The 19,683-nt window shown below is 36.1% G+C and overlaps 1 protein-coding gene across 1 annotated transcript in view; it reads left to right on the forward strand.

Moving 5' to 3' along the window:
- ANKS1B (ankyrin repeat and sterile alpha motif domain containing 1B) overlaps positions 1-19,683 on the forward strand; it is a 431,424-nt gene that overhangs the window by 220,084 nt on the left and 191,657 nt on the right. The window contains 1 exon segment of the mRNA XM_058420203.1: positions 11,759-11,865. Within this exon segment, the coding sequence (XP_058276186.1) occupies positions 11,759-11,865 (107 nt within the window).

Genomic DNA, 19,683 nt, shown 5'->3' on the forward strand with positions numbered 1-19,683 from the left:
GCTGCCATATGGTTGCAGTTTTGGCAAGGTGATTTTCCTCCAAAGTTGTTAATATCCTCCCTCCTCCAAGAGCTGAAAATGGATAAAATATAAGTATTTAATTAAGGAAGAATTTTAATTCGATATGTGTAGGCATGGTGGCATAAGGCAGATTTCACTGTGGTACATTATAGTCTTAAAAGTATATATATATTTTTGTAATTTAGTCCCTGTTTTGCATTTACCTTGCCCTTTTAAAATCTCTATTTAGTTAAAATAAGAACTTTGATAAAGTGGACTTAATTAATAGAATTTAATAAAATGAGCCATGAGTTTTCTTACTAAGAGGGACACCTCTTAAGCTTACAGTTTTGAACACATAGCTATAATTTTGCTACACAACCAGACTGTAAAATAAGGATGACATCACTTCTCTCACCTTCCCTTTGAAGCTGATATGCTGTGCAAAAAGACTAACGTACGTGTAGCATCATAGATGGCAAAAAAAGTAAAAGTCAGAAGGAACCTGACTCTGTAGCTGGTGGAAGAGGAACCTGATGCGACGAGGGAGCTTCAGCAGCTGGTGTCTGCTCCCAGTGCTCTTTGATGCTTCCTCAATAGGAAACACACATGCAGTCTGAAATTACTAAGCTCCAAGTCTTTGAACTCTTCAGCAACAATTCTAGGACTGCACTTAAGGAAAGAGAGCCACACATTTGTGTTTGGTTCTGCCCTTCCTTCTATCCTACCAACAACTGAAATGTGAATGTGGAATTTTAATTTGCAATGGCAGAATAGCTGGGGGAAATTTGCATAACCAAAGTCAATATATGATGTTACAGAAGGTAGAAGTGATTCTTCTTTTAAGTAAAATGGTTTTCAGTTAGTCACATTCTTGTATGGAGCCTGTCACACTCAGTACCCAAAAGCAAGGAGGTGTGTGTGACCAAGTTGCTTGTCCATGGTCACTTATGTGTGTTGTGGTAGGCTGACTCTTGCATTCTTAGTGTATCTGTTGGGTTCCTTTTTATTAGGAAAAACAAATTATTTTTTCATAGACCTTTAGAAATCATCCTTTGCTGTGGTATGGTCCTTTTCATCCAAAATTTTCTTCAGTGGCACTCACTGTTTTTGCTCCCTTTTCTCAGATATTTTAGGTCATCCTTCTAGAATAACAAAAAGATGAATATCATACGCAATGTGCCATAATGTTGTTGCTGTAGTGCAGGGTCTTCTGCTCATAAATTGTTTGGGCTGTTGTTTTATCAGAGCACACTCCTCCTCTTGACAGGAACATATTCCCTAGTGTTTTACCACTGCCAGCAGTGTCCTTGATTATCAGTACAGACCTTGCCTTTAACTCTTTGAGGCACTGTTTCTTCTGGTGCTTTCACACATGCATTTCTGCCCCTGCGTTATTCATACCAACCTTCTTATTTCTATTAATAATATCTTAATTTCAAATTGTTTGAATGACAATTTAAGTGTATGCAATCATCTAGATTATAAAGTAGTGGAGAATAGAAGACGTATAGCTGTAAAATATGAGGAAGAAATATTTTAGCATTTATTTACTGAGACCATGATAGTCCTAATGTATTGCATGTCACTGAACTTACCTAAAGATCATATAAATTTTACAGAAGCTATCACATATGATTTGGTTGGTTTTTTTGTTTTTTTTTTTTTTACTTCTACAACATAAAAAGTAAACAAGAGATAAAAATATATCTGTTTAAATTATTCATTTCATCCCAAAACATACCTTACAGCCTTACAGAAACTGTGCAAACTGCAAGAAAATTGTAAAGCTTTTTTATATGTTTTATTATAAATGCAATGGGAATTGGATGCAAAATGCTGCAGACATTTATTTTAGTTTCTTATACTCAAGTATTCCTATTATACTAGCAATTTTACTCTGTAGTGTCACAAATGTAATAATCAGCTCTATGTTCTTCATACACCAATTTGTTATTTCTGGTAAGACTGATGTCTTGCCTGTTTCTCTAACAGACCACAATGGAATGGGGGGAGTTTCCACAAAAACAGTTTGGCTGAATTTCACAAAGTTAATGTCAGAGTGCTTGCTGGTGTGCCTTAAAAGTAACAAGCCAATGATGCCCTTGTTCTATAATGCTCTAATAATCATCCTATTGTAATTCCAGATGTTAAGAGAGATTTTTTTTCCAAGCCATGATAAATGATGTGAAAAGAATTATCAGATTACTTGAAAGTTTTAGAAATCACATGCTTAGGTTCAGCTTTTTTCTTGCCATTTAATCTGAACCTTGCAACTATGTAGCCACTTACACACATGTATGTTAACATTTTATTCCATTTATTTGACTAAATTAAGCAGCGTTTATTTCTAATGCAGAGTCAAATTCAATACCAGATTGAAAAAAATGTATGCAGAATAGGAATCAGCACATCAATGGAATTAAAAATATCTGATGAAAAATGAGGCTTTCACAGCCTGTGGCCAGAAAATACTTTAAAGGCAACAGAATATTCCTAACTTCTAAAATAGATTTTTCAGATTTGGCTTTAGGAATCAGTTTGTTATTTTCATCCATGATTGCTAATGGCAAATCTCTAAAACTTTGTTCAGTATCTCTGGTGGTGTTTTGTATTAAATGATAGGAGTGTTAGTCTCAAAAATATGTTAAGGTTGGAGATGTTATGGCAAGTGAGACTATGATGAAGTTTATCTTTCCTAAATAATATAGATATCCAAGTGTACTAGAACTGTATTAATAGTGGTTTATTGAAAGTTCAGCTGATTCACTCATGTTTCCTTCCAGTAGTCCTTGGATTTAAATAGATAAGAATCTTTGGATTCATATTTCTAGTAATCACATTTTGAGTAATGACAAGAACATCACATGCTAGCTGAAAAATCTTTGGCTTGTTATAGAACTCACAGGACACCAAATTGTTTCTAGTTTTCATTCCACCTACAGAAAAATAAGTCATTCAGAATATTGAACTTATTAAAGTGAATTTGTTTACTTTCTAACCCAGACTGTTAACCTGAGTTCATGATTGTAATGCTAGGATCAGTATATTCTTGTTTCATTTCCCTGTATTCAGCAAGGTACTGCATTGGAATGCCTTCACATCCTTCAAAAATTATTTGCAATCTACTTACCATGTAACCAATCTACTTACAATGTAACTCATGATACCAGGAATTTTACAAAATTGTTTTTCTACTTTTATCCATTGCTGCTCTTTATTTTAGGTTATTGCGTTATTACAATTCTGAGAATGGCTGAGGTTAAATTATTGATTGATAATATGAATTTCTATTAAATGCTAAAAATAGCATTTAGTCTAAAGTGGTAAATTGTTCTGGAAGTTACTTCTAAATTGTATTTATTATTCATTGACATTTGCACTTCATGCGTGAATTTAGATAAGTATTTCATACAAACTCTGCTGTTTGCTTTTCTATTTACAGAGCATGATGGCCTATCTCAGTTACTTTGTGCTACTTTTGTTTTCTGCTAGGCTATTTGAAGTCTTTCATAGAGCATAATTCTAAAGAATACATTATCAGTACACAAATCCCCCTGTTTGCATACCAATATGGCATTTATACAGAGCCCAGCCATTCTTCTCAAATTTACACAAGAAGAAAATCCACGTACATGAAAAATTTGAAATGAGTAGCAAGAAATGTGGCTAAACAGCTCTAAACCATAATGTGAGACTACATATAGGTGTGTTGGGTTTGCTTATTAAACCATTTCAAGTTTTGATCTGCCTTTAGTATAGGAAATAATCTTTAAATTGCAATTATCATTATAAAATATTGGCGGAACTAGTCTGATGAGTGCTTTTTCAGCTAGCCTGTACCTGCAGGACCACTTGAGCTCAATCCAAGATCCTTTGGCCTTGTCAAATGAACTAGGTAAGGAATGATTCCTGGAGTACATTCTATGAACCTTGTCTGGAGAGTTGCATCTGTACCTGTTGTGTTGTGAGGCAACAGTGTCAGTGTCCAGGGAGGTTACAACCACCGGCAGGGAAACAGACGAGACAAGTCTTTGTTGTAAGCATGATAATCCATTTATTCCCCACTACCCCGGGCCGGGGAGGGGGTGAGAGCGAAGAGGGGTGAAGACAAAGAGGGCAAGCAGAGGCAGGCTCGTGGGTTTTATCAGGTATTCTAGGGGAGAAGTCTTAGGTTTTGGTCAAAAGGGGGTGATCAGATTTCAGCCTCCTCAAAACAGGACTCCACATGTATCGTTCCAATTTCTAAACCAAAAAGCTGTGCAGGACTAAGTATAATGCCATGAGAGGTGTTTGCAGTGCTGTTAGCATCAACACAGATTCTTGAAAGGAGACCCTAGGCTCCAGAGGTGGGAGAGTGAGAATAGAGCCATTGGCATGCGGGAGCTCACCGATAGAATGAACTGGGTTTATATAAGCTCATCCATATGCAAACAGTCCAGTGAGTTGCCAAAGCTGTGCCAGCATGCCACCCACTCAAGTAACGTCTTTATTATTCATTGAAAGATGCTGCAGTTTTCTTGTGGTGCTGCAAGGCCTGTGTTAGCAGGGGATAAATATTACAGAAGGTGGTTATAGAGTTGGTGTGTAATAAGGAAAGTTCCTGTTGAGAACCTGACTTTTTGTCAGGAAGCAGAAATGGATAGTTGTTTCTTAAAAAGCGAGGAGATATCTGCACCCAGTGGGCAGAGCCAGGTGCTGGTGACATGCTCCACTGACCACTGAAGTTAAGTTAGTACCAAATCCAACCTAGTCTTAACTCTAAATAAATCTCGGGGTAGTTTAATCTCACATAAGCTATTTCATTTTTAAATGAACATTTTTTTTAACCTGTTTTAAAAGATTTGAAAGGGGAAATGGGAGAAAAAGATTAGAAAAGGAAAAAGACTGATGTGAAACAAAACAACAAATTGTAGTAGCTGGAGGTGAAGGATAGCGAAAGAGCAAAGGACCCTAATTTACAAGGAGAATAAGTGAGATAAACAGAGATCATAGAAAATTAATTATAAAATTAAGTTAGAAAGAATAGGAAGGAGAGAAGGGAATTTACCTGATCAGCTGTTCGAAGGAGAAGTTCGCTCTGAAATCTGGTGTACTGGGGGCAAGGGAGCCTCTGATCCTCTGCCTCAGCTAGGCAAGAGCAAACAGAAAAAAAAGTGCCACACTGTCTCAGGTTGAATCTGATTCATAAAATAACCCCAGGAGAAATTTTTAATCTTCCATCATGCATAATTTCATGACTCAGAATTTCAAAAATATGGGCCAGTACATGCTTCTCATTTCCACAGCTCTTCACAGGACTTTGCAGCAGTTACCAAGTCCATGAAATCAAGAATGAAGTCTATGAAATCACTTATTTAACAACTGCATTTAACTTCTTGAGATATCTCTGTGCAGACTCTTTTTTTGAGCACTTTCTTCAAATAGTTTATTACCTAGCTCTGCTTGTTTGCTAGTCCAGTGTTGCTTAGCACAGAGCTGTAAAAAGAATTGCTCAAATTTGAAATTACATAAATTTAGGTTTAAGGTGCCAGGAATTATAGGATAAAGGGTTGAACTTCATAGTATTTTTAGCAAGATTATGTAGTATACATTTTTTATATATATGCACTCAGTGTACTAGCTTTTAAAAGTAGTCTAAAATTTTTACTGAATTAAGTAAAATATTTTGATTGGTCATGATGTCATGTAAAATTTCCAGGGGGTTTTTTCCTTACTAGATGAAAGCAGTTAAAATGATTACTCATAGGTGGTGAGTGTAGTGTTACTATTATCCTGTAAAACTTCCCAAGACAAGGACAGAAACTGCTCTGAGACAGTAACTCCTTTTTCAGAAAATATTATTAATTTCCATTGAAGTCAGGATGACTCTTGCTTACACCATATTTCATCAACCACCAAACTGTCAGAAAAATACATAAAGCACAATTAAGCAAAAAGACACTTTATCTTTCAGGAGGACATTTAGCTGCAATTTGCTGTAAACTGGGAAATTGCTAGGAAGGGATCACTGGATGTCCATCTTTTTCTTACGGTCTTCTGGAGTCATCTAATAGTGGCCACTGTGATTGAAGCTGATGAATGATGAAACTAGATGAGCTAGATGAAGCTGTGTTCTGATCCAGTGCAGTGGATCCTGTGGTCTTGCAGTAAAGCATCCATCTGTTCTTAACCAATTCCATGTGATTCAGAAGGCTGCATTTTGTATTTCTGTTCTGTAAGCCAAGGATATACATCTGACTGAAGTCATGCATGTTGCGATGCTATATAATATCCATAATTGATTGTCCCAGTGTCTTTTGAAAAAAAAAATATCCCCCAAATCTATTAATTTAAAATAGAAAATCAAAATCTGGAAAGACTAACTGTATCTCAAGCATTCTTGGTGCGTGGTATATAAGTTACCAAATAAGATAGATAGATAGATAGATAGATAGATAGATAGATAGATAGATAGATAGATAGATAGATAGATGATTTCTCTGCATTATGGTAATGACATTTTTGAATAGAAATGTGTCCTAGTCCTGTGGCTGTGCTCTAGAGAGCAGGTATTTTAATTTTCCAATAAGATCTGCTCCTCATTGACTGAACAGCATGCATTCTGAAGGAGGCTAAATTAAAGTTGTCAAAGCAATCAACTGAACATGAAAAATATTCTAACTTTGAAGTGTCTGTGATAAATGTATGTTTCAAGATGTATTGGAGTGGTTTGACTGAGCTCTTTCTGGGTAAATAATACATCAACAGTCAGAAATGTAAACTCGTAGAAGGGCCAGTGAGGTTCACAAAGTAGAGGTCACTGCTGACAAATCATCTGTCAAGTAAAATGAATTTTCCTTGTTGACTTTGAGGTTATACTTACTAAAGGTACAGCACTTACACAGTGGTAATGTTGAGTTATAATCAACTGGTATAAAAATCAGAAAAGAACTGTGAGGATGATTTTTCCTAGTCACTGAGCATTTTTCCATTAGCTTGATTAGCTGTGATCTGAGAGCTATTTTTGTGAGTTCTGAGCCACACATAAGCAATAGAATGTAACATTTAGATCATAGATACTAGATAGTGTTACTTAAATTCAAGCCGTCCCTGTTGATTTTGTTTCTGTATATGCCATGAAAAATGTCTCTGAAAGCACTTTCAGAGAAATATTCAGCATCACCAAATATTATCATCCACAGTGCCATCCTCATCCAAAGAGCCAGGCTGCTGACAGAAGTTACAGATTTTATGCAAGGCATCCATTTTTTTCAGAGTTTTAGAAAAAAGATCATTTAAAATCTCTAAGCCTTTGGAGTTGCATTATAGGAAAACTGAAATGCATAAGATAAACCAGAATCCTGCATACTTTCCTTGGAACCTAGTGTGCTTCTCCCATAATAAACTTTAATTATAGTGGTCTGCTGGATGTTTGGCATAGTTTTTCTCATACAACATCTTGTTCTTAGCTATCCTTATCTCCTCTCAGGAATAGATGCATTAGGTTTGTTTATTCACTACAACACCCTGCCATGCTAACTGCTGTCACACAAGATCTCTCACAATGTAGACAGGTAACAGTGTATCTGCCTGAAATCATAAATATAAGGAGAAAAATTACATCCCATTTAGCTTTATACAAGGCTGTAAGCTTTAATTAAAAAAAAAAAAAAAAAAAAAAAAAAATCAGTGTACTCTAGCATCAATTTCTTCTCCAGCTTTGCTAAACTTACTTGCCAGCTTATTATGATTCATTCTTTTATATTCTCTGCTCAGAATTTTTTTTGGTTACTACTAGTCACTACTAAAATCCTCCACTTCTTGATTCCTTAACACCAGAAGTGTTTAGCAATGTTTAACAGGTATTTATGTATCAAAAAAGAATTGTTTAAAATAGTCTGTTCATAATGACTGGGGGAACACCTCCTCTACAAGTAATCACTGCAGTTTCTTCTCGGTCAAAAAACCAAAGAATAATCATGAAAAAACCATATTGTTAACAGTAGAAAAAATAAAATTGAGAGGCCCTTAAATTACTTAGAATTTAGAGCAGATCTGCCTTACAACATGTTTGAAATCATGTGCCCTCTGATATCACAGATTCAGTCAATTCCAAACCCCTCAATAAACATATTCTGATCCTATTGGGAACAAGATGTCTTGTAGAAATTATTGTATAGCATACCAGATGGCAGCTTTCTTGCAGACATCACTTCTCTGTGCTTCTGTTGCCTTGGAGAAAAAAGAGCCAAGTACTGCTATCTCTGTAAGAGACTTAAGAGTCAGTTTTCCCATGCAGGAATGGGCACATCTTTTTTGATTGTGGTATCACAGAAGGATTATCATGGAATTTATGTCCTTTGAAATCACAGGAAAGCACAGTAGTGTGTAAATATGTTTAGGTGAGACCATCCCATACAGTCTGCATGGCACTTTCAATGTCGGCACCACTTCAGGCATAGGGAAATGTAGGCACTACTGGCAGCAGCACACCGCTGGGGCTGGCACTGAGTCATAGACTTTAAAAAATCAAGAGACAGCCTTTTAGTCTCAAAGTAGGGGCATCTACTTCAGGTTCCCATTGCACTGGCTCAGAAAAACTGCCCAAGCAACCCCCTGAGGTAAAACACCTGAACTGGCTAAACATCTGGAGATCTTAAAGAGCTGCAAGTTCCCAAATCCAAACAGTCCTGGCTCTGTTCTGTGCCTGCCTTCGCCCTGCTACAACGTGCTACAACAAGCAGGAGGGCAGTCTTGTAGATAACAGGATGCTTTAGCAGTGAGACAATAGTCAGAGGTGAGGACTAGGCAGCAAGCTGACTGTTTCTCCTTACTTTCTTTCCCCTTGCTGAGCCACCTTATGTTGTGTTGATGGGTTCAGACATGTAGTATACTGGCAAAGGACAGAGTTGGAGAGAGTGCACAGTGGGACCAGCAGTGCTATAATCATCCAGGGCTGGAGCCATGGAGACAGTTAGACACAGTACCAACAGCTACATGAGGAAATGTGTCTGGGGAGCCACTCAGCAACTGAATTTTGCCTACACTGTTGCTAGGCATTGAGCCAAGCACTCCTCATCACTGGCAGCATAGCTTCCATGCTGTTTATAGTAAGGTACAGAAGAAGCAGTTTGACCATAGAACTAGTATATTGATTATTGTGTGTGCCTTTTTGTGAGCAGTGAATCTTTGCTATTGGGGAACACAATGCAGAGACATTTGCGTCTCTACATTTTTAGGAAATACAGGAGCTAGTCATGCATAATCCATTCAAAGGGATTATGCTTCACTAGATCTCTTTCTGATAACAATTTTTATGCTTACAGGGAAAAGGGGAAGACAGAATCAGGAATCCTTTTCAAAAAAATTTATTCATTCTTAATCAACTAAGAAAAATTCAGAAAGATAGAACTCTCATCATGTTTAAGATAACTTTGTTCTCAATTTGCCTTCTGAATATCTTGCCCAGCCTTTTGAATTTTCCTTCTCAGGGGAAGTCCCCTATATTTCAGCTCAGTGTAGCCTACCCTTCTTCATGCCTGGGCACAATCCTGAAGGGATTATTATTTGTCTATGTACAAAGATATTGATTAATAGTAAAGAAAACTTTTCAAAATAGGGATGATTTGCAGACATGTGAACAAATGGATTTCTATCTCCATGTGACCTAGTTTTCCTTTCAGTTTGGCATACCTACTTTCTCTGAGAGGAAATTAATCATCCATTCATTTATTTGATTTGAAGTACATTTAGCAATTAGAAAACTCCTAAAAGTTTATTTGGCAACTGCAGATTTACCAGTGTCTGGTGAGTGTTCAGCATTCTTTTTAAAGACATAATGAACCTTTCATACTTTGTGTAGTAAATTTATCAAGTCAGTAAGAATACCTGGAATAAAAGAAATTCTTATAAGAGACCTTAGGCAACTTTTCAACTTCACGAAAGATCTTCTATGCTCAACTAAAATTATTCTAGAAAACTATTATAGAGTTTGGTTTGCATGAGATGTTTCACAAATCCAGGCAGCAATATCAGAGTGAAAGGTCATCCAGTTTTAGTCCAAGGACTAGTCAGATTTGAATTGAAACTCCTAAAATTCTATATATTTAGAATCTGTTCTGCGACTGCTCAGGGACCTTCTGTGTGGCATTGGAAGAGACACTGGATTATAACGTGTTGGTCAGACTGTAGGTTCGGATTTCTATTGAACGATTTTCTGCCATAGTACCATCAGTTCCATATTTTCCCCTTGACAAATAACTATAATTTCCTTATACCTGGAATTAAATTCCTCCTTAGACATGGTCGTTGCTCAAGATTCACAATGGATAAGAAAAACAAAAAAGTAATTGATGTGGTCAATAAATGAAGCACCACTGACAGGATTCATTCTAGGATTATACCCTGAATATACCTATTTCCTGCTTTTTTTTGCTAGGTCCTTTCATATGGTTATGAAAACCAAAAATTTAGTAAATATTTCTTTCAGAACAAAGGAATAAAATATTTCCATCTTGAGAGAAACTGTCTCAAAGACGAAGTGTAGATAGAAAGTACATCATGAGGTATTCAGTTTGTTATGCAGAAAATGAATTTTCCACTTATTTAAGATTTATAATCTTTTTTTTTCCTGTTATAGTTGATAAAATTTAAATCCTCTCTAGAAATCATGCAAATCTTATATGTCTACTTGCTATCATTCACATTTTTGTAAGAAAGGATATAAAGTTACAATTTTATTCTTTTAATTATTAATTTGAAATGGTGACCTTTTCAATTTGAATTATTATATGTTGGCATGAAGGTTTTCTTGTGTCTTATAATATTTTACAGTTGAAGAAATCATGCAGATAATCTAATTACTTTGACTAGAATTGTTGTGCCTTTTATGTCTTTTGCTGTACTACATGAGAGAAACTGTGAAATATATTCATTATTGATTCATTAAAGGTTTTTGCTATAAGTAGAGATGGAGACCATTACCCATCTTTCATTAAAAGGGGAAAGGGGAAGGCTATGCTCTAAGTATTTCATTTCTTAATGTCTTGTGAAATGTAGAAATCTACAACAAATAGATATGTAAAGCATAACTCTATGAAGATTCTATTCAAATTTAAGTGCTCTAGGTTGCTTTTGAATCTTGCTATTTTCTGCATTTGTTTTGACTGCTCTCATCATTCAAGATTGACGCTTGGATGGGTGTGTAGGAGGAAGCAGCAGCAGCAGGCTTACAGCTTGCAGACAAAAAAAAATCTGCCTTATCTGATGGCTATTATTGAAAATGCGAGGTGTAGCCTAGGCTGGGTAATGAAGGGGAGCGAGCGAGGGGGAGCAAGAAGCATGGAGCTGCATACTGATGAGTGTAGGAGTACTTGATAAAAAGAATTCTTGCTGCTGGCAGTGCATTGCTCATTGTGGAGTATTCCAACAATCACATATAACGGAGAACAGCTTAGCTGACAGCTTGATATGCCTTTTTTTTTTTTTTTTTTTTTTTTTCCCTACTGTATGACGTACTGGTCTGTAGTAAAGATTAATAACCAAGAAATGTAGAGCTGCGATCAGATCTTTCGTTATATACTGCCCTGAAAACTATGTTTTACTTCTGACTTTTCTGTTTGCTGAAAACATTAATCTGTCAAGCTGGCGGGCTCGTTTGATACCAACTTTTCCAGGAACACGATGTGGCAATGCCACCTCTCAGCCCAGGACTACCGCTATTATCCAGTGGATGGTTATTCGTTGCTTAAACGCCTCCCTCTTCACCCTCCTACAGGACCCCGATGCCCTGTCCAGACGGTGGGACAATGGTTGGAAAATATTGGGCTACCTCAGTATGAAAACCACTTGCTGGCTAATGGATTTGACAATGTGCAATTCATGGTAAGAAATCTTCCGTGCATAGCTGTGTATATACACTGTAGCTGCCTTTTTTGTCTGTCTCTTATGTGCTCATAAAAACCTTAAAGCTATTCTGCATTGCACTAAGATCTGTTCAGTGTTTCACTTTCCTATGTGTAGCTAAATCAATATATAAACTGCCTTTTTATAAACTTCACATGTACACATTACAAAAGAGTCTAGCCTGAAATTTGGTAAAACAAAAACTGAGTATTAACGTTCTTTCTCTCCCTCATTGATCCTCTGATTAAAGAAAAATGCACAGTACTTTTAATCCATTGCAGCATTTTCATAGTATGAAAAAGCTGCCAACACCCCTTTCTGCAGTGCATCACATTCTTACTTTTATTTCAAAATTAACTTGTAATGATAATTTAAAAACATGCAATGCCATTCTTGCTTTGAGAGGTATTTTAATAAGAGAAAATTATTTAATGAAGTGTGCTCTCTCTGCAAGTAATTCTGGATGTCTTGGTTAAATATTTGTGCATCTTAGATAATCAAGCTATGGGATTCACTTGTTGAAATTTATGCCCTGGAGAAAAACTAATGCATTCCTATTAATTGATCCATGTTCATGTTTTAACTCTAGGCATTTATCAGGAATGCTTGAATGAAATGAAATTTTAGTTAGGTCAGGATTTACAATATCACCATGACAGACCTGTCATGCACAAACTTTCCATTGAAATGAATATTGACAGTAAAGAGAGAAGCTTACTTGTAGGGCTGTTATATAATCACTTTTCTACCTGGTTCAGTATTCCTCCTACTTGAGCCTTTTCCAAAAATCCCTACTGCATTTCTTAAAAAGTATCAGGGCTTAAAACATATTTAAAAATATATTTTAAATATATTTTAAGTATCCATGTATATCTTGGAACAATTCTAACTTTTTCATAACTTGTATCTGCCATATAAGAAACAGAAGTGAAATGGTATGAATATTATAACTATAAAATCAATGCATGAGTTGTGTCTTTCCTCTTAAAATAATTTTGCCAACATCATTATATGCCTTTGGACTACTTATCAAAAAATTAAGGGACATATCTACTATTTCCACATTATAATAGTGTAGATGTTTCTTCCTGTTTTTACATGGCTGCCATGTGATCATTTGCTTAGATCAGTAAAAACTGTTTTAATCTGTACCTTTAAATATTCTTTAAAACAGGGTTGTGCTGTCAGCCCAGCAATATGGGGGGGGGGGGGGAAAACTCAAAAGTGTATCATCCTGCAGTTTCCCGAAATGTAACAATTCTTACATATGTTATAGCATTAGTTACATAAGTAAGTGATAATTTAGTTTTAAAGAGGTTACAAAAGAAAACTGTTAACAAGAGGCTGTAGGTGGAATAACACATGCAGAGGGGTACACCTACCAAAGATATATTATGAGCATCCAAAAAGTCAAATAACTGCCCTGGAGAGCTTTTCAGTCATACCCTAGCTCTGGAGGGGCCTGAACAATGTTCTTGGGGAATTTATATGACTTTCCTATGTCTCTTATTACTGTACTTATGTAAACATATAGATTTCATACACAATTTTGTTATGCAATATACAATTCAAACTTCTAATGTATCAGGCAGTGTAAGTTTTGCTTGCATACTTTTCTCTTAGCCAGTGTTTTCTGTTAATTATAAGCCTTTTCTGATATATTACAATGAAATACATAATTACTCTTAATATTAGCTGAGGTAGCATGCATTGAATGGGAGATTAGACTCATAAATCCAATAACAATAGAAGAGCTGTGAAATTATGTAGTAATAAAATATAATGTCAGTAGTTTTATAATTTCCAATTTATTGATTTCATTGTTCATCGTGCTTTCACATATTTTAGTTTTTGTCTGTACCAGAAATCAAATATTTCCTATATTTTACTGGAAATAAGCCACCTATATCTTTTTATATCACTTCTTTGAATGCATCAGTATTATGTAAGTAAAACCTCTGAGTGTTTTAAAAGCTATTTTTCATTTTAGTCAAAATATTAAAAAGAAAATCAAACTTTAAAAGTATATTGGAAAATGAGAGGAGAAATATCTGCTATGCTAAGAGGAAAATTCAGATTATTCCAAACTTAGTATGTTGTATTCTTCCTTAATATGACAGAACAGCTTTACCTTTATTGCAGTGGTTTACATATTAAACTAGAGTTTAAAATCTTAACTTAAATATTTCAGATAGGTTAGCTGCTTTGCGTTGAAGAAATCCAATAGTTCAATGCAGTAAAAATCAGTTAAGACATATTTCTTATTCATTTTTTACAATATTCCTGCTTTTGTTTTTTCTGGAAGCACATTCTGACCTGCATTTATTCATTGTGTTGCCTAAGCAACAGCCATCACACTCCTATTAAGTATGATTTAGTAGTACAGGTCTTACTAGCTGTTCAGAACAGAAGAGGGAATATCACAATGTTATAATTAATGTCCATGGAATAACATATATCTGAGAATAAATATATCCCATATATATGTTCTCAACAGCAAAATTCTATTAATTAAATTAGCATTTTAACAAAAAGGTGATTTTCTGATAAAAAGATTTAATAGTTAATCATTCATTAGATCATGGAAATTAACTCCTAGTGTTTAGTTTCCCTTGGGCATTAGGAAAGTTATTCTCTAGACTGTAGTTAGAATAAGGAAGATTTGTATATCTTACCTGAAGTGTGTGGACTTTATATGAAGAAACAGCTGGATTCCTATTAATTTTACAGTATAAATATTTTTCAGTACTTTATCAATGTATATGTTTTAAAAATGTATTGAAACATAGTATTTTAAAAATTAGTGTTTTTTCATTAAATACTTTTATTTCTACTTACAGTATATTTGCTCACATAACAAGTGCAGCTCCTACCCACCGTTAGTGTTGTGCAGGAATGACACTTCCATAATATTTAGTAGGCTCCAGGCAGATTCAGTCCCAAAACTTGGTTCACATATGCTTGAATATGTACATGGATACACAGTCATCATTAACTTTGATAATTTGTTGTGTAATAGGCTGCAGTGTCCTTCAGATGTAAAAATTTCTGGTGACTTTGTGCAGATACTCTATATTTGAAGATGCAGATGATACTGCAATTTCTTAATGTGAAGGCTGTTCTGCAGGTAAACCAATTCCAAAGTGCAAGAAAACAAATCAGTCATAAATCACAGTATATGAACTAGAGATAATAACAAAACTTATGCATGTTTTTGATACATAAGTGCAATGGATATCCCTGGGACAAGCTATAATTTTATGCAGACTTGCAGGCCTACATCACTTAGTATGCTGAGAAAAAAAAAAGTTGACTTGCAGAGAAACAGATGTGAATATATAAATGTGCGAGGTCACTAAAAGCTCCTATGAAGTTTTCTACAAGTGAAACTTCATCAAAGACTCCATTCTGGATTCACAGAGATAAAAGCAGTTCAATCGAATCACTGCCCAGGGGGCAGTTCTGATTAAGGACTGTACATGACTGTCTATTTGTAGGTTGTCCTAATCATTTAGGATATTCTCAAGTTTTATCACTTATTATTGCACTCTGTTTAAAAAAAAGTTTCTTAAAAAGATTGATAATACACACTATGACAGAAACAGGGACCAGCATTCAAAGTGAGTTAACAGAAAAATATGAAGCATTTTATTATATCTTTGGCATTCTAAAATATTGTTCACTATCAACAGTAATATTTGCATTACACTCTAGGCTTTCATTGCTGCTTTCAAAAGATATGCATCTCTACCCATCTGAGTACTTATGTGGCTTACATTGCCTAATGGTCTAAGTATTGCATAGTGGGGTTTTTTGGTTTTTTTTTTAATGCTCTCTTTTTTACTGTTGGGAAACTGAGCCATGGAGTGAGTGCAGGGTAGGATTTAAAACTCTCATACATTTGATACAAGAGGCACTAATTCTCAAAATACCTACTGGCATAATGCTTAATGGATTAAGTCAGTTGCTTAAATGTAGGTGTCTAGTACTATTTGCAATACCATAGGGAATCCAGGAGACCTAGGCAAGGTTGACAGATACTGCTGAGTACTAGAGACAGCCAGGCCCTTCATGATTAGCAGCTCAAGTTCAGGTGGGAAATCACTGAGCTCCTCAGACAGCTGTAGAGTCCTGATGCTTTGGCAGCTGAAATGAATCTTAAATTACACAGTTTGTGACATGTCTAGAAACTGAACAAAGATGTCTTGAGTTTCTATTTATTTACATATGCATTTCTTGACCTACTAATAATTTTCTGTGTTTGTATTCATCCTGTGAACTTACCTGCAAAAGTATTTACCAGGTTTCTCATTGCTAGGTGTGGCCTACCTTCTCAAGTCCCCTTAGCTGACTGCTTTGGATGTAGTTTTGAGTTAAGTTTTGGCTTTTCTTTATCCCTTCCTCTCTGCCTCCTTCTTTCTTTATTTATTTATTTTCCTTCATTTTTTCACTGGTTCTGGAGGTTGATTAGATGAAGTTTATCCGAAGACTTTTCTCTCAGGCATCATTCCTGGGAATTGCTCCTCTGGAATACACAGTAATTCTTCTTGTCTTTAATCTCTTTTGAGGATCTTAAACTCTGTATCAAGTATAGAGGACAGAAGCAATTTTATTTCCTTAGAGTGAAATGCACCTGAAAGGAAATTTCTATGTGCATTAGCTCCAAGTCCTGCATTTGTGGAGACCACCAGATCTTTTGACCACAAATATCTAGGGCAGAGACTGATGATTTAGGCATTAGATGAAAACTAAAAAATACTCCTCTGGTTTGCCAACACCTGTCTTAAATTAGCCATGTGGCTAATGATGAAGAAGAGGCCAATTTTAGACAAGGGTTCTAGACTGTAGTGCCTTTGATAACTTCCAGAAGCCAACTCCTAACAAACAGGTCAACCTCTGCAGGCTATTAGCTCTCCAGGCCCACAGTGGCTACTGCTGGGGCTCATTAGGACACTCATGCATCATGTGGACCTCAGGAAGATTTAGAAGACATTGTCTGTGTGTAGTTTACCCAAAAATTGACTGTTTAAGGCAGTCTTAAAACTGGCTGTTGACAAGTTGGTGATATACAAGCAAGCCATACTTTTAGCAGAGTCCCACTAATCCTGGAATAAGCTGTGGTTTAAGATTTACTACACATCTAATAAAATCTTAGAATATATTCCTGAAACCACAAGTTTCAGTCCCCTCATCAGGGCCACACTCTTGGATCCAGGACTTGATTTTAGTTTCATGGCAGACCTACAGAACTTAACACTAAAAATGCAGAGATTCTCTCAGTACCAGTGTAGCCTTGGCTTTTTGCATGAATAAAGTGGCTCTGTCATCCTGGTGTCTTCTGAGTATTCCTCTCCTTCACCCCAGTAATCTTTGCACCTGTAGATCCTGAGGTGGGCCACCTTTTCCCTTAGCTCAAAGAGAATGGGGCAGATTTAAAGTTCAAAAATAGACAATTGCATGTCTATTTACACATCAGTAGATGTTTAGGACTATGTTCGGTTGCCCTCATACTGAAATTGAGATGTCTGGAACACCTGTGTAGGCTTGGTCTTTATGGTACAGGATCTGCAAAATAGCCATACCTGTCTGGAGCTTCACTCAGATTCCAAGCAATGTACATTTGCAGCATCTCAGATGACTCAAGGTTCATTTCTGTGAGTGACTAACTGAAGCACCTAATCAGGTGTTAAATCCAATGGAGTGTAGAATGCAATTTAGCTGGGTGGCTGAATAACTATTAGGGTAGTTCTTGGAGGATAAATTTAAGTAGATTCATCTGATCAGCTGAACCACCATCTAGGCTTTATTGATGGTTTTGTAATAGATCTCCTTAAGCTATAATGTAGACATGAAATTTTTGATGATTCAGTTTGGGCTAGAATCCATACAGAGTTCACTGAAAACAAAACACAACTTATTTTTATTGGAGCTTTTTCCTCCTCTCTCAGAACATCTATCCCTGAGGCTTCAAGATCTTATTTTTCATCCTAGTAGGAATTCTTACTATAGAAACTGCAAATTCAAGCTCAGGTGGGTGTCAGAGTTGAAGATTGTGCCTGTCATCCTGCAACGGCAGTGGGTCTAACAAGTAATCCTCTTCCACATGCTCCTGTTAATGCTTATGTCATGGTATTCCTCAAGCTTCTCAAGAGACAGGAGGGCTTATTAATGTACTACCCAGTATTGCATGTATAAATAATACCTTGCACTGTCTTTCTCTCTTGAGGTCTCTGGAAAGTCTGCATCATCCTGTGTGGGTGCACGCAGCTATGGAGATGTAGTGCTCATTCCCCAGTGGAAAGGGAGTTCAGAGGAATCTGCTTCATGTTTATATACCTATATATGTAATGTGTGTGTCTGAAAAACACAGCACTGCATGCTGGGGACAGATCCTGCACTTGATAGGGGACTTTATGAAAATTTTGGCTGTAATGATTTCTCGACAGAAAGACGAATTTTTTGTGTATTTCACTTGTATTGTTGATTCATAAGGAGCACACCTCCAAACAGACTGTTGTCTTCATTAAGACATCATGGATATCGTGGATCCCTTGAGAGTCAGAGGGAGTATGTTTTCCATCTAAACCTCCCTCAGAAATTGTATCTTGAAGGTATAATCAGGGGTGGGTCCATCTACCTGTATGCTAGGTTCTGCTGAGTTAACCTTTAGGTGAGGGTTTCTCTGGTCATTCTGGAATATTTGGCCATCTTCAACTGAATGTTGTTCCACACAAGGTTGTATGTACAAGGCAGAGAGACAGGACTTTGGCTGCACTCCTGAGCAATGATCCGGCTGCCTGTATCTTGAGTGTAATGTCTTTGCACCCACCTCTGCCATTCAGGTTAATGACGCAGTGTGTATGTGCTACTTCGCTAAGCTCAGTCTTAGAAGAAAGAGCTTGTCCAACATACACAGCAATGAATTGGGGTCAGTCATGCCCTCCCTAGGAACAATGGGCTAAATGCAGGTGTTGAAAGCCGTCACATGTACAGTCACCACTAACAGTGACACTATTTCATGGTATATATATCTGTGAATGTGATACATGAGGACTGCAATTAGTCCCATCTGTTCTACCAGTATGTTAAATGTTAAACAGTGCATTTAAGCTAAAAGCCTGCCTAGACCAGAGGGTGGCCTCATTTTGATGTACAAACCGATGAGGTGTATTTTGAGACTACATATGTGAGGAATTGCCTATTGGCTCTAAATGCGATTTTATGAGAGACTAGTAGCAAGTATTTCATCTGAAAGCTAGTTTTATAAAGTGAATGAAAATTCTAATAATGCGAATGAAGCATGATGTTTTAGCAACTCATAAAATAACAGATGTAATGCTAGTAAAATATTCTTTCTATGTATTAAGGCAAAAAACTTCCAGCTGATTATGTTGACTAAAAGTAACGATGGTAAATCTTCAAGAATTAGAAATGTTTGTGTATAGAGTAATGTGTATGATGATAGTCTTGATAACTGATGAAAGTTATGGAAAACTTGACAAGATACAAACTTTGTTTAAAGTATGAGAAAATTTAAACATTAAGCAAGGCAAAATATCCAAGAGGTTTTATGATTCAGGACAAAAATCTGAAGATTCACGGGACAATCAGTTTTTAGTTCTATTTACAGTTTTAAAACTAATGTCCTGTATGTAATGAGAAGTTGCAGCTTATTCTTAATTCATCCATATGGAAATATTTTTAATAAAATTAAATTTAAAAACAAACAACCCCCCCCCCCAAAAAAAACCAAAACCAAAACCAAAAAAACACAAACAAACAAAAACAAACAACAAC

Source organism: Hirundo rustica, chromosome 4 (assembly GCF_015227805.2).
Source record: "Hirundo rustica isolate bHirRus1 chromosome 4, bHirRus1.pri.v3, whole genome shotgun sequence".
Lineage (NCBI taxonomy): Eukaryota > Metazoa > Chordata > Aves > Passeriformes > Hirundinidae > Hirundo > Hirundo rustica.